Below are 15,426 nucleotides of genomic sequence, written 5' to 3' on the forward strand. Positions count from 1 at the left end.
ACTCGCTCATACGAACTCGGAATTGAGAAAACTCGGCGGCGTTGGAAAGATCATTCCACAAGATTCACAACCATAACTGGAACTACTCCTAACTCATCCTGATCTGGAAGTTATGACTGCTCAAAGTTGGCCAAAAATCACTGATTTCCATACTTAGCCAAATTTCCCAGATTTTCAAATCCTTTTCAAAAATGAAAATTTTCAAATTCTAAACTTCTTCTTAGCTATTTCAAATTGCCGGATGTTATATTAATGTATGAAAAAAGGGTGTTCATTTTGATCATTTACCCAAACCTAACCGATTTATTCAAAAATATATATATAGATAACAAATGAATAGATTATATATCTTCTATTATTTCATAATGTTATGTACAAACAATTTGAAGAATAATCTTATAATGAAGGGTACCAAATAAAAGGTTAGAAGGTAAATATATAAAGGTAGGATATAAGGAAAGAAAAAAAAAGTAAATGTGCAATTCCACCAAATCAATTACTAACCCAAAATCACATTTTTCATCATTACATAAGGAGTTTAACATATAACACAATAAAATTTGAGTAACATAAAAACCAAACATTATATTATATATATTTAAAATAAGATACAAAACAAGTTGCAACTAAAAAGATGATACAAAACCAAAATATAAGAAGAGACAGAAAGGAAAAAAAAGAAACAGAGAATAGTAAAGAGAAGCAGCTTAATTTGGGAAATTTGTCAGCCTCTTTGCTGCTTGAATATTTTTCAATCTGATGGCAGCAAAGACATATATCTTATTGCCCATGTTTTCCAGGAACCTCATATAGGCATATCTCCATGACTCTTTCAACATTAAAGTAACCCAAAATAACCAGAAACCTGTATTGAATCCAATTCCCATACTAATGTAGAACGAAAATTCATCGAGCCAGTTGTTGTTTTCTTCGTGTTCAATGGCCTGAACCTCCTGATTATTGTTACTACAGTGAACCATGTCCTCATGTAAATGATCCGAGCAGAATCGTGAGACTGGGAATCCACACAAGTTTGCATTCCCAACATAAGAAGTACTCTCAAAGGTGGCGAATTGACCTCCAACTGGAATTTCTCCTGTCAAATCATTGAAAGAAAAATTCGCGACCTCAAGAAACATAAGATGTCCCATACGGGGAGGAAAGGAGCATGACAGCTGATTCCTGGAAAGATCTAGAGACTCCAAAAGTTGCAAGTTGTGAATGTCACCTGGAATTGCTCCTCTGAAATTGTTACTTGATAAATTCAAGCCCCTCAGTGCAGTAAGCCTGGTGATTTCCACAGGAATTTCCCCTGATAAATGGTTCTTTGCTAGATCAATTGCTATCCGGGGCCAGCTAAAAATGAACTCCTTAAAGTATCCATTACGAACGAGCATTCCATGAATCCTGTAATTTGCATAGGGTCCATTAGTAAAGGATGGGGCTTCCTCTTCTCCGGACATGGTGTGGAGATTATCAAGACACCTTGGAATGACTCCTGATAGTGCGTTGGAACTAAGGTCCAAAATACATAGGTATTTAAGCTGGCAAATCTCCCTGGGAATAATTCCGTCATAGTTGTTTCTGCTTAATATAAGAATCTCAAGAGCATGTAAATTCTCCCCTAACCAAAATGGTATATTCCCAGATAAACTATTTTCAGAAACATCAAGAATTTTTAGTCCAGTTATGTTCTTCAATGATGAAGGAAGATTTTTGGAGAAACTGTTGTTCTGCAATTGCAAAAAGAAGAGGTTAGTAAGATCTCCAATCGAATGAGGTATCTCCCCTGATAGATCATTATGGCCTAAATTCAATCCTTGCAGATTCTTCCCATATCTCCAACAATCTGAAAGTTGTCCTGATAGAAAATTTGAAGATAGGTCTAGAAGACTCAGAGAGTTATTCATGACAAGTGATTCACATACAGGGGCAATGGTACCATTAAACGAATTCCTTGCCAAAATCAACGTCATCATCTTGGGTGAAAAATGAGGCAAAGGACCATGAAAATTGTTATCACTCAGGTCCAATTTTGCAAGACAAACTCTTTCTGTAAATTCAGGGATTTCTCCACTGAAATTGTTTCCTGAAAGGTCTATGTGATAAACCTTGGCAGAAAAATTCCAGAACCAATCGGGCACTTCACCTGAGATATCGGTGCGAGAGATATCAATAAATGACAACTCTTTTTGTGTCTGAATCCACTGGGGAAACTGTGCACCAAGTCCGCAAAACTGCAGGCTTAGAGAGTCAAGTTGAAAACGAGGCATCCAAGTTGCGCTTACATTGAAAATAAATGAGTTAGATGACAAGTCTAACACTCTCAAATGAGTTATATTCAAGAAATGTTCTGTAATCGAGTCCTTGAAAGAGTTCCGAGCAACATTGAGGACAACTAATTGCTTAAGTTGTGTGATGCTTCTTGCTAAAGGACCTTCCATTTGATTATCAGAAATATCCTAGTATTTCAGCTTTGATGGCAGGGTTGGTGGTAAATAGCCCGTAAGTGAACTCATTTTCTCAAACGAATGTGGACTGTTGCCTAGGAGAGACTTCCCAGAAAGATCAAGAACTCTAAGTGAACGCATGTTGCCAAAGGCATTTGGAAGTGAACCGTTCAGCTGACTTCTCGAAAGATTAAGGTAAACAAGATTGTGGCTTGTGTTGAACAACCAGCTAGGAATCCTAGTATTAAAATAGTTTAATGAAAGATCAAGAATCCGAAGGGATGTGAAATTCACAGAAGTCGGAAGCAATTCAGGAAATGTAGTAAGCTGACAAGCAGACAAACGTAATTCAGAGAGAGAACTTAACAAATTGATGTCATGTAGCCAGTTTTCCGCGTTTCTCATGTCAACACCACTCAAATCAAGAATCTTCATAGAGAAGAGGGAGTGAATCCATTCAAGGTTATTAACCTGGAGTGAAAAATCACCACTCAGATCAAGAAACTGCAACCGCGACAGATTCCCAAGATGTTCAGGAATCATTCCCCTAAAATTCGTTTTAGACAAATTGAGATACTCCAGGTCCTTAAAACTGGAAATAAACTCAGGAATCCGTTCCCCAAGGAAATCAATGTGGCTCATGTCTAAGTGCCTTAAATGAGGCAAACCAAGTAAAGAAGTCCTGAACTCACCTTGCAAGAATTGCTTATGTAGATCAAGAGTGATCACGTGCCCGGTTTTGTTGTCACATTCAACACCTTTCCAGCTGCAGCAGTTTTCGTCAAACATCCAAGATAACATACTTTGTGACGGATTCTTGAAACCTTGGCTGAACTTAATAAGAGCATTTTTTTCACTCTCAATGCAATGACTTCCTGAATAAACACAAGAAAATCCATCTAAATTAACAACAATAAGGAGAAGTGAAAGTACTAAAGCTACACCTTCCATGAGTTGTAATGAAATTCAGATCAATAATTAGAGACACAAATTTTTGATGAAGTAATTAAATTGCTCTTTGTTGACTTGAGGAGTATACTCTATACGTGTTTCTCGGGTTACCAAGATATTGCAATTTTTTTCTTGTTAACACAATTTCTGCATGACATTTTTGTGCCCCACACACACACCAAAAGGTAAAGACAGAGGCGGAGCTAAGATTAAGAGTTTGTTGTTCTAAATTTTTCTTTAGAACCATCAATCAATATTGTTAGGGTTCACAAATTAATATACATATATATTTAATTAATTTTTTAGTACAATTACAAGGTCTACGGAAAAGCTATCGGGTTCGTTCGAACCCATGAACCTCCACCTAGCTCCGCCTCTGAGTAAAGATATACTCTCTTTGTTCCTTTTTAATTGTTACAAATTTCCTTTTTTAGAGGTTAAGCTCTCTCAACTTTTTATCAACATTTTAAGTTATAAGAAAAAATGCAATATAATATTTTCTATATAATTTTTGACAATATATATTTTAATTTTAAAATATCAAATTAATATCTGAAAGTTGGTCAAATTAATTCTGGATAAACCAACGGAGTATTTTGTAAGGGAGAATTTAATTCTGAGATATTTTACTTATAGAGGTGTGACGGGTATTTTGACTGAGTGATGAGACTACTTGTGGTGATAAATTTATTTAGTATTTACCAATAAAAAAAAGATGTCGATATATGATAATATGAAGTGAAAAAAGAAATAGAATGTTTTTTTTAAAAATAAAAAATAAAAAAAAAAGACAAACAATCGAATAAGACGAGAGAGAAAAAATCTCAAACCACTATACACGCACCAATTACAATTATTTATAGACAAAATGCAAAATCCACCTAAGCAAAACTAACAGCCAAATTTGAATGGACCTCATGGAAAATAATGTGCCAATGGTTCCATCCAAATTAGCCTAGAAGACAAATTTAAATTAAAAAAAAAATACAAAAGAAAAAATAGAATACCAAAAAGTACAAACAGTTTCAAGTAGTTTTTAAGTCAAAAATAAAAAAGTCAAACTTAAATTATTTTTCAATCAAAAAAACAAAAAAGTAAGAAGAGATCTACTTTTGGTTTATAGTTTATTTTAAGTCATTTTAAACCTATTTTAAGTTATTTTTATATTTGTCAAACACTTCCAAAAGTCAAAAATTGCTTAAAAATAAATTTAATTAATTTTAAAGTCAATTCAAATGTTACTGTAAATCATCAAAATATAAACTCTCTGGAATTCAAAACTTCATAAAATTATTACAATAACACACTCTCTCTCTCATTTTCACAACAGAAATTCATAAATTTTCGCCATAGTTTTGCAAAACTAGAGAAAATGACTAAAATAGTCTTTAATGTATTAGTAATACTTTATTTTGGTTCCTAATGTTTTTCATTTGATTGAAATGGTCCTTAATGTATAATAAATATGTTCATTTTAGTTTTTAATATATTTCACTTAATTGAAATGGTTCTTAATGTATGATAAAGGGTGTTCATTTTGATAAAAATAAATACATTTAATGGTCTAACGTCTAAACTTTAAACTATTCAGATACAAATCTTTATTAAATGGAAACAAATGATGTTTAATTGTACTTTCTCTTCATCGAGTGTATTGTGTAGCATTATCTAAAGTATTAATTTTTAAAAAATTATAATGAAAAAACAATTATCATCGTAATTATTAGAAAATAAATGTAAATGATAAAAGACACCAAAGTCAAATGCCAAAAACGTAAAGTCCTCCTTGTAACTCACACACAAAGGAAAGCACTCAAAAAGATACTGTGGTGAAAAAGCATAAACATTTCAATATATCTTTATTTTTACTTAAAATTTTAAAGAAAGTTGTTCACTTTAAGCCTAGAAATGTAAGGAAAAGACAATTCTCACAGAACTCATTAGCAAGAATTAAATTAGAGGCATAAAGATGGCTGAATTGGTAAGGATGGCTGAATTGGTGCAGATGGTATTATATAAGGAACGTCGAAGATCGATTTCCTTGTTAGTCATTGCACAAAAATAGATTTACCTAATGTGCACCCAAAGAATAGCTGACTGCAAATTTCTACTTCATGTTTCTATTTATTTATTTTTAATATTTTTTTTAGATTATATTTGTATAATCAATTTTTTGTTCAGTCAAGTCATTTGCATCACCTTTTTTCTTCTTCTATATTCCCAACAATTTTAGGGAATAAGGAAAATTACACTTTAATTAAGATTAATGGGAAGTGCAATCAACCGTTCATGAACTAGTCCTTATTTAATTAGTTCAACTAAAACAGTCACAGAATTTTAAGAGACTTATTATAATTACCTATATATACACAACACCCTTTCTAATTATTCTTCATCATATATTAATAATCTAAAATAAATTGTGAGAAAAAGTAGAAACAAAAATGCCATCTGGTCCAAAAAAGAGGAGAGCTGCCAAGAGGAAGAATGAAACAAAACAAAATGAAGGTAATTTTGTTCTTTTTAAAAATTCCATTCTCTTATCTTTTCTAATATAAATGATCCAAACATAAAATATTACGTCACACAGACTAAAATATAATGTTATACTTTGTATAAAATAGTATATGAAAAGTGTTCATACATAAATACAAGGTAAATTGTCTATGTGATGTAAAAATAAGTTCCTAATAAACACAGAGTGTGATTTTCCAAATAGTTTGTTCATAACTTGGTAAATCTTTGAATATGTGCTACAATTCTCCACTATTTTTTTACTAGATGGAAATAGTTTGTAACGTCCCTATTCATAACAGTATGAAACTAGAATGTGTGTTCCTATATGAACACGATTATGAATCTTAACTAGACATGAACTAAATAAACAATACAGATTTTGTAGTACAATTTTGAATAACTCTTGCAACAAATTCTAGTTGATGTGATTTTATTTTTTTTTGGTGATTTTTTTCTTTCATGCAGAGTTTACTACAGTTTCTGTTGTCAAAGTGACTATACCAATTGAAGAATTGGCTAAAGGGGCTGTTTGGCATGAAGCAACTTCTGTTGACAAGGAATTGGACAAAGCCAAGAATATAATAGTACAAGTTCCTAATGAATTTAAGGCACAGGCAAAAGAAACTGATGGTACATTTCTTATCTGTTCTAATTTTACAACTTAAATAAATTTCTTTTTTCTGATTACTGTTTTTTTTTCACGCGTTGTTAACAACAGTTTCTACGAAATTGATTGAAGGGGTTGATTTGAATGAAGTTAAGAACACAATTGAAGAAGTATCTGATAATTCTAATACTGTTCAAGAAAATAATGAAGTGGATGTTACATCTAATGAGGATATTTTAGTGTCAAATGATGATCCTGTTTTGTCTAAGGCTACTGGTTGCATTATGGAAAATGTTGAATCTAGTGGAATTTCACAAGAAAATGAGCTAATATCTGATGTCATGAAGCCTGAGGAAAATTTTGAAAGGTACCATGATCTAATTTATGATAATGATAATTCTATTTTGGACTATGATAAAGATAGAGGGTTCTTTTTTAGGGATGTACCTGTTGTCGTGCCTGGTGTGGCGACTGATGTGGAAGTATTGGCAGCAAATGAAGCAGATACTGTTGGCAAGCGCGATATAGGAGTAGTTGCTGATGTTTCTGTGATGGATAATGTTATTGAAGCAAATGAAGAGCCTTTGTTGAATGTTAATACAAATGATCAAGATAAAGAAATTTTGAAAGAGTCTCAGAATTCTAGTTGCATTGTTGGAAGTGTAGAGTCTGATGTTGAACCTCATGAGGTAAAGAAAGACACTGCTCCATTAGTCTCCGTGAACGTGATGTCCAATGAGAGTATTAAGGAAGAAGAAAACAATGTCATGATCCATGATCAATCTACTGAGGCAGTTGAAGGAATGAATGATGCTGCTCAACTAGTCTCTGAATTACCAGTTGTTTTTTCCCCGCCATCATCAAATGCTTCATCTGCTGAAAACATTGAACTGTCAGACTCCAATGAAATGCAGGCCTTGCCCACAGGAGCAGTTTCTACAGCTACGGAGGATAAAGTAACTGAGATACCATCCAACCTCAACGAATTACTGGATGTGCTCCAAGGAACAGTTCCTCGAGCAACTGAGAAACAAGTTTATTTTGCATGTCCTATGGTACATTTCCATTTTTGTGTGTTTTATTTGGTTGCAGCTTCTTGATAAGAGTTGTTAGTTGTACTTGGGAATATAATTTTGTTATACTAATAGTCCGTTGATTTTGCAGCACTGCAATGCTGAATGCAGTTTTTCTCAGTTGTTAAAGATGAATTGTTGGAAAATGTGGAGGAGCTTAAGATAGCAATTCGTAGCCTTAAAGAAGATCTTGAGAAGACACTGGACAAGCTGGATTCTATTTCATATTGAGCAAGTTCTTGATGAAGATGTTATTTTTATGTTCTAGTAGAAAATTGTACTCTTATTTTGCTGTTATCTTATTGTTATCCTTCTGTTCACTTTTTTAGTAATACATTGAGTTTCCCATAAGTCTTATTTTTAAGTATAACCTTAATATAACAAGTCTGCATCCTTCAATCTTGTGAAGATCAGACAATTAAAAAGAGGTGATAATAAGTCATTTGGACATAGATTTGGTTGAAAATTAGAAAAAGAAGTTTTAACATTTTGAAGTCGAATTGCATTTCACTTGAAGCTGGTCAAAGCCAGTCCAATGTTATAACCAAACAATATTTTGAAAAATAGGAAAACACGTCCAAAAAGATCCTAAGTTTGTTTCTGGATCATGTCATTACTTGTGAGGATAAGAGTATTTCGCGTAAGTCACAAGTTCTACCGATTTCCATCCTCTTTAACGTAGACGCATAAGCTATTGAGAACAATAGGAACGAGTTTGGAGTCTGAAACATCTTTATTTAGTCCAGTAGATAGATGTGTGATGACCAAGTGCAGAACTGGAGTGTGAAAGAAGTGGTGCTGTCAGGATGCTTACTTTCCATTTGATGGTTTCAATTCCTTTGTAAGCATTCTTGGGGCAATAGCCATTGACATGAGCTCTTGAATCAGAAGCTTGCAGGCATAGGGAATATACACCTACACATTCAGAAAACGTTTTAAGTTTTACGATCTTTAACAATATGGATATTGCAGTTAAACAAGTGGTGCAGGAAGAGGAGGAGGGATTGTACCTGAACATTGTCAGTTTTATTCCTACAAGATCTGCACTCGAATGACATCTTTTTCAGATTAGCAATAGCCATTAAACCACATTGCTGGCATACGTGAATTCTGTAAGCATCACTTTGATCAAACAGTCTCTCTTTAAGGAAGTGTGCAGCTCCATGAGCTATCATACAGTCACGTTCCATCTCCCCAAATCGTAGTCCTCCATCGCGAGATCTCCCTTCAGCAGGCTGCCTAGTGAGAATCTGCACAGGACCACGGCCACGAGAATGGATCTTGTCATCCACCATGTGCTTCAATCTCTGGTAGTAAGTTGGCCCCAAGAATATCATTGCACTTAGTATACGACCTGTATGACCATTATACATTCTCTCAAAACCACGCATCTGATAGCCACACTGGAGTAGAGTTTTGCTGATACTATCCACCTGAAAGTATTGAATGATTAATAATTCATATTCAATCTCCCATATAATCAAAAAACTTCTAAGTGATTGGCATCTCATATTCATGAATTAGTATTAACCCCTAATAGAATTTGATAAACCAATAGTTCAGGAACCTCCTGGTACATTTTTTCATCTCGAAATGTATTAACTCAAAGACAGTTTTCGTCTCATTTATTATATAAATCTGAAGATTTGTATTGTCTCAATTGCTTTTACAATTATATGAAAACTTTGTTTTCCAGAAGAGACTTCCTGAACTTACAGTAACATCAGTGAAAGGGGTAGCATCTCCTTCCCTTCCAATGTGAGAAGCAACCTTCCCCATGATGCACTCAACTAGCTGACCTATTGTCATACGAGAAGGGATAGCATGTGGATTCACAATAATATCTGGGGTGATGCCTTCAGCGGACCATGGCATGTCTTCTTGTGTATAAGTCATTCCAATGGTTCCTTTTTGTCCATGCCGGCTGCTGAATTTGTCTCCAATCTGTGGAATTCTGACAGATCTCATCCTTATTTTGACAAATCTCAATCCATCTGCATTTGTTGTCAAAAGAACCTATAGAAAGCAAGGAAACAACTTATCAACAAGACAGTTAACAAATGATTAAAGTTGAAATAAAATGGCCAACAAGAAATGTGAAAAAAAGAGTTCTCGTTCAGAGATGAGTTCCCCTAATTGTGGAAGAGATAGGAAAATTGAAGCACAAATAACTAGCAGGAGGACCTGATCCACAATTCCAGTTTCACTATGTCGTAGACTGGTACTATGGTCTTTGCGCGTGTATCTTGCAGATTGTCCTTGAGCCTCATCTTGAGAAATAGGTGTGGTCTTTCCAATAATGACATCATCACCAGAAACTCTTGTTCCCTGGCATCAGTAAGAACTTACCAGTGATTAAAATTTCAAGCACATATTAGTGAATCAGAATGATGAATTCGTGTTTGATAGTAATACTAACAGGAGGTGCAAATCCGTCATCTTCTAATTTATCGTAATTTCCATGTCGCATTCCCTGCAAGAAATAGCAACCATAATCCAACATTATACAAGTAGAAGATAGATTTACTCTTATAAAAAACACACCTATTATCTTTATTGTTTATTTCTTTTCTTCATTTGTCGTAAATAATGTCCTTAGAACAAGGGATGGGATGGGGAGGAAGAGAGTGACCAAAATAAAGAACCAACCATGGTATGTTCTCTATCAGGACGCCCAAAATCCTCTTTAACAAGCGTTCCCATCTTTTTCTCTTCATCCCTATTGACGGTAAAGGGAGACAGGAGCTTGATCAGAGGAAGAAACAGCAGATAATATGAAGTAGAAATGAAACTTACATACCTATATGAACGGAAAAATAGAGAGCGGAAGAAGCCACGGTCAATTGAAGATTGATTCATGATGATGGAATCTTCTTGGTTATAGCCAGAATAGCAGGTAATGGCAACAATGGCATTCTTTTGCAAATCCAACAGGAAAAGATTATTATCACTATAAAGCAAGAAAGTTAAGAATGAAAACAAGCAATAAGCTGGTGCTTAATTACAATGCCAGCTGGAAGCTGCCTGAAATGCAAATGCTCCATAGCTCGCGTAGTAACAAGAGGCTTTTGTGGATAATACAGTACATAGGCCAATGTATCCTGTTATTTAAATCAGAAATAATCAAGAACGCGAACACTTAATTCTGGAAAGTGCCTGAAGAACAAAGGAAAGCTCGCAGAACAGAGAAAACATAGCCTACCATCCGAAATTGGTAATTGGTGACATAAATCCCCATTGCTTGCTTTCCCATAGCGGATTGATATGTGTTACGAGGGGACTGCAACACGTCAAAATTAAAGACAATAAAGCAGAAGCCAATGGAAGGGTTTAATAGAGGAAAACAGATACTATTTGAGAAGGAATGTAGATTAAGATGGTGTACAGACTTGACTAAATATGTATCGAAGACATACCATAAAATACAGTAACTTATTTTTATCAAATGTACCCAAAGGGACTCACAAAACATATTGATTCACCTGGTTATGATCTGGAAATGGTATGATTGAAGCGCACACTCCCAATATCAAAGATGGATGGATTTCACAGTGTGTGTAGGTCTCCGCATAAGCCTCATCTGGGTTCAGCCTTGAATTTGTAAGATCCTAAAACATTAAACATGAAAATAGTTTTAAAGAAATTCTGAGTCTGAGAACACTAACTCTATCTCTTCCTGAATAAGAAGAACCTAAAACTCAAGAAATGGATGATTAAGCTTCAACGGGCAGCAACATTTTTTTTGGTCAGTACTAGGAATAATACATTGTATAGCTAGGTGTAGTTCATGACTTCTTACATTTATGGTCATTGCGATCATTGTAGTCTCTTCCTCCTCAGTATCAACATACTCAATATATCCTTTCGCCACAAGATCATGCCAGCCAGAATCTTCAGTTGACTCCTGAAATCAGCACAAGCAAGATCAATGGGACTAACAAATATAGAATGTAACAATCTTGCTAAACAGTATATACCCTCATTTGCAGTGCGACAATATCCTTCTTCTTTATCCTCAATCTCTTTTTATCAACTATGAATAACGGCCTACTACAACGTCCATAATCTGTATACAGCCTCAGTTCCTTCAGATTTATATTGCGGACAACTCCAACTTCAGTATTAACATCAACCTAAAAGAGAACAAATGTCAAAATTCTCATAACTCAAATATCTAGAACTTACAGGAACAATCAATCGAGAGTATGTTGACATCAGAAAGGGAAGAAATTAATGTGGTATTAACCTGTCTCCTCAGCTGTCTCAGTGTCCTAACCAACAGATCTGGATTACGATGAATGCCAACCCAACAACCATTTACAAAAATCTTGGTAGATTGGGGAATAACCGCGGGAGATATTTCCTAAAGTTAAAGAGTGTCATAAGCTTGTCACAAAATTTAGAACTTTGTGATCCATGAGCATCTTCCAGGAATTGCACACCTCAAAATTTTCTGTACTCCACTCTTCTAGAAACTCCAAAATTGGATTTGCTGCTGATCCTACTGTTATATACACCATTAAAGCAAGATTCTTTACCAGTCCACATGCCTAACATCAGAAGCAGACAAAATGTTGTAATATTCATAAAATCATGCAAACTTAATCAATAAATGAGTGTCGTGTATTATGTTACTTGTCCTTCGGGCGTTTCTGCTGGACACATCATTCCCCAATGAGAATTATGAAGCTGTCTAGGTTTTGCCAATTTACCTGGTTACCAAGGTATACAACATTGATGACAAAGAAACTACCAAAAGGAACAAATGAAGTCAATTCTAAGAGCAAGAGAAAATTACCCTCCCGCCCTATTGGTGAGTTCAATCTACGCAAGTGAGAAAGAGTAGATGCAAATGTCAAACGATTCAAAACCTGTGTAAGCATATGTATACAATAATGTAAGAAGAGAAACGATGAAAAAGAAAATAAGTATATACAAGTAGTATTAGCTCACCTGTGAAACTCCTGCCCTGGTACCAGCAGCATTTGCTTGTCCCCAGTTCCCAGTAGCAAGAGAATACTTAAGTCCACTTGTAATTGTTTTTGCTTTAATGGCAAATTGCAAATTCACATCCTTTCCACCGTCAACACACTGGCTCGCCCACAAAAGTAGATTGCTTTATTTCACAGAAGCTCCATATATGCAAATAGATAGAGCACAAAAAGGAGCTAAGATAGTAACCTTTTGAACATAGGATCTCACATCCCTTGTTAGCTTCCTGAATAGCTGCGTAAATATCAACATTTATTATAAGTAGAAACTTCTCCTTAGCTTGTCCAACCAAAACATTTACAACAAACTGCAGACCATTCGGAATAAACCACCAAGTAAAGGGCCAGCAAGATCCAGTCTTTTGTTTCCATAATGATCCCTATCATCTTCAGGCCTCCGTCCCAGTACACAGAGTAAAAGACGATGGATGATGTAGCTGGTAAAAAAGAATGCAACTATCTGTCATTAATTATTTAACAATTTTTGCAAATTCCAAATCCAGGATCATAGTCTCACCCAAAATAGAAGGCTTTCTTAGTTTCACAATATTCTCTAGTACCAACATGTGGAAGCATTTCCCTTTGGAGAATCTCTTTGGCATACCTGCAATACAGATGAAAAGTTCTTCTAAGAAACCGAGAAGCACAAAAGCTTCAGCACTGAATATCAAGAATTTCCCAACTTGATTCTCTTTTCTCTTGTGAAACCAACAGTAGATCCTCTTTTGCCAATATAGTCAAGTGCCACCTACCAAAATATATAAGATAAATAGTTAAGTTAAAATGACAAGATACTATCACGAGAACTCAACAAAACTAGAACACCACCTGCTGATTTTGAATCACGAAAGCTTCTTCCAAGGAAGGGCGAAGTAATTCCATCATCTGAGTGTCAGCAAAATCATAACAAATATGCGCCAATATATCCTTGTCAGCTACAAATCCTAATGCCCTGAAGACAACTATAATTGGAATTTCAGCCCGTATGTATGGAAGAGTGGCACGAATATATTGGCCATACGCCCCCTGTCACAAAGCAGAGAAAAGTTCCTTAAGAACTAAAGCAAATTGAATTATGGCAACAAGCACGTAACTATTCTTGAAATGAGTTAAGTTTTACAACCTTAGAATTAGACCTAGAAAGCATCCTAACAAACATGCCACTAGGTGCCTTGTTTTGGCCCTCGGATATAGACCGAACTTCTGCCACATAAGCATACTTGTTTGGTTGTCTTTTCTTGAATACATAGACATGATTATTGCTCATTTTTTCCTGTGCAATCAGAACTTTCTCACTCCCATTGACTATGAAGTATCCACCTTGATCATAAGGGCACTCTCCCAACTCTGTCAAATCTTTCTCCGATAGGTTATACAAGCTGCAGTAGCTTGATCGAAGCATTATAGGAACCTGAAATTCAAAGCATTAAGGGATCCCCAAATAAAATATATTAATACTATCAGTTGATGCATCCACATTTTACTACCTTTCCAATGAAAACTTTGGTAAATTCCTGATTTTCTGTCACTTCTTCATAGTCATGACCTTTCTTTATTACTTCCTTCTTCACATCAACGTATAGCGGGGAAGAGTATGTTAAGTTTCTTAACCTTGCAGCCTTTGGAAACAAAGTATTAGTCTCTCCATCAGACTCTGTCATCATAGGTCTACTCAAGTATATCTGAGTAAACTTGATCTTATAGATTGTCTGCAAAATTAGAACCAAAAACACTTAAATCATCATTTTAACATCAAAGAGTAATACAAGACTAAAATTTACAGAATTATAACATGGTAAGAAAACAGAAAGTAAATTTTTAAAATTTATTACCATTCATGAGTGCCTATCCAGATCAAAATTTGGAAAAGAAAAGTATATACAGGTAAAGTGAAAGAGTAATTTGTTTCTTTACTCTCCTCATTTCATCCTTTCCAATTTAAGATATTACGTCCTAGCGTAAATTAATAATGGAAGCAAACTATATGTATAGGCAATGCCAGTTAATCAAGGACTTATTGTTAATGCTAATCACTGTTGGAACACTTGCATTAGATCCAGTAATCGACACGAGTTTTCTATTTTAGTAGACATTGTATGATAGTGCAATGATAGGTATAAGCTAGGTGTAGAGAATCTCTATTGAGTAGTGGAATGAAATGCAGCTAAAAAATACTTAATCAACCACAACTAGCTTGAGATTCAGGTGCTGCTGTTGTATCACGATTCGATTTCAGTTGTTTAGAACAAATTAATCAATTCAATGAAGCTATTATTCTCTAATTTGCTTATAGAGATGCAACTAAACCGACATTAAGCACAATGTACTACAAATCCAATAACAACATACTCAGTGTAATGCATAACTAAAGCACAAGTGATAATTGAAATCAAAGAACTACGAGAATACTGCTAATACTACTGATAAGAAAACAGGTACAAGTACGACCACTAAGCCTATCCCGCAGGAAATCCATAGAACACTGCAATATAAACACCATTATGAAACGAACTTAATTAAAGAGTGTGAACAAAAAAAACCTCCACGAAATCAGCTTGACGACTAGGATTATGCTGAGATTCAGGCCGAATTTCGATATCAGCAGTTTCATCAACAATTTCCTGCATTGTATTCTGTATAAACTCATCAAACGAATCCAATTGTTGCCTCACAAGTCCTTTTTCTTCAAAATATGAACTAATAACAGCCCATGCATCGTCCTGAGTTATCTCCTGTGACTCATCTTCATCTTCATCACCATCACCTCTTCCTTCTCCTCCTTCGTCTTCTACTTGCATCATATCTCTATCATCAACATATTCATTATCTCCATACAT

At 34.8% G+C, this 15,426-nt stretch overlaps 3 protein-coding genes across 3 annotated transcripts; all 3 read right to left on the reverse strand.

The window, feature by feature from the left end:
* Positions 1–605: 605 nt before the first annotated feature.
* On the reverse strand, positions 606–3,501 carry LOC102581200 (probable LRR receptor-like serine/threonine-protein kinase At4g36180). Its single transcript, XM_006349995.2, has one exon. It carries the CDS (start codon positions 2,442–2,444, stop codon positions 708–710), a length of 1,737 nt encoding a protein of 578 aa, XP_006350057.1. The 5' UTR covers positions 2,445–3,501; the 3' UTR covers positions 606–707.
* LOC107061080 (receptor-like protein 12) lies at positions 2,463–3,401 on the reverse strand. The gene has a single exon (XM_015309821.1). It carries the CDS (start codon positions 3,399–3,401, stop codon positions 2,463–2,465), a length of 939 nt encoding a protein of 312 aa, XP_015165307.1.
* A 4,810-nt stretch (positions 3,502–8,311) lies between the features above and the next one.
* Positions 8,312–15,426, reverse strand: LOC102581537 (DNA-directed RNA polymerase II subunit RPB2-like). The gene is made up of 25 exons (XM_006349996.2): positions 15,130–15,426; positions 14,077–14,298; positions 13,710–14,000; positions 13,418–13,615; positions 13,273–13,337; positions 13,107–13,193; positions 12,906–13,026; positions 12,780–12,824; positions 12,552–12,689; positions 12,397–12,469; positions 12,234–12,310; positions 12,041–12,148; positions 11,845–11,961; positions 11,576–11,731; positions 11,398–11,502; positions 11,081–11,206; positions 10,801–10,878; positions 10,604–10,699; positions 10,399–10,514; positions 10,248–10,317; positions 10,018–10,071; positions 9,783–9,926; positions 9,315–9,614; positions 8,609–9,031; positions 8,312–8,513 (listed from the first exon to the last, which is right to left on the reverse strand). The coding sequence occupies exons 1-25, from the start codon at positions 15,424–15,426 to the stop codon at positions 8,409–8,411; spliced, it is 3,612 nt and encodes a 1,203-aa protein (XP_006350058.1). The 3' UTR covers positions 8,312–8,408.

This window comes from Solanum tuberosum, unplaced genomic scaffold (genome assembly GCF_000226075.1).
Source record: "Solanum tuberosum cultivar DM 1-3 516 R44 unplaced genomic scaffold, SolTub_3.0 scf00116, whole genome shotgun sequence".
Classification (NCBI taxonomy): domain Eukaryota; kingdom Viridiplantae; phylum Streptophyta; class Magnoliopsida; order Solanales; family Solanaceae; genus Solanum; species Solanum tuberosum.

Excerpts from the sequence above, each read along its gene's own strand:
- LOC102581200 (XM_006349995.2), bottom strand. The coding sequence starts at position 2,444 with ATGGAAGGTCCTTTAGCAAGAAGCATCACACAACTTAAGCAATTAGTT.
- LOC107061080 (XM_015309821.1), bottom strand. The coding sequence starts at position 3,401 with ATGGAAGGTGTAGCTTTAGTACTTTCACTTCTCCTTATTGTTGTTAAT.
- LOC102581537 (XM_006349996.2), bottom strand. The coding sequence starts at position 15,426 with ATGTATGGAGATAATGAATATGTTGATGATAGAGATATGATGCAAGTA. Across the intron at positions 9,032-9,314 it reads CCCCTTTCACTGATGTTACT|GTGGATAGTATCAGCAAAAC; the intron begins GTAAGTTCAGGA and ends CAATACTTTCAG. Across the intron at positions 8,514-8,608 it reads ATAAAACTGACAATGTTCAG|GTGTATATTCCCTATGCCTG; the intron begins GTACAATCCCTC and ends CTGAATGTGTAG.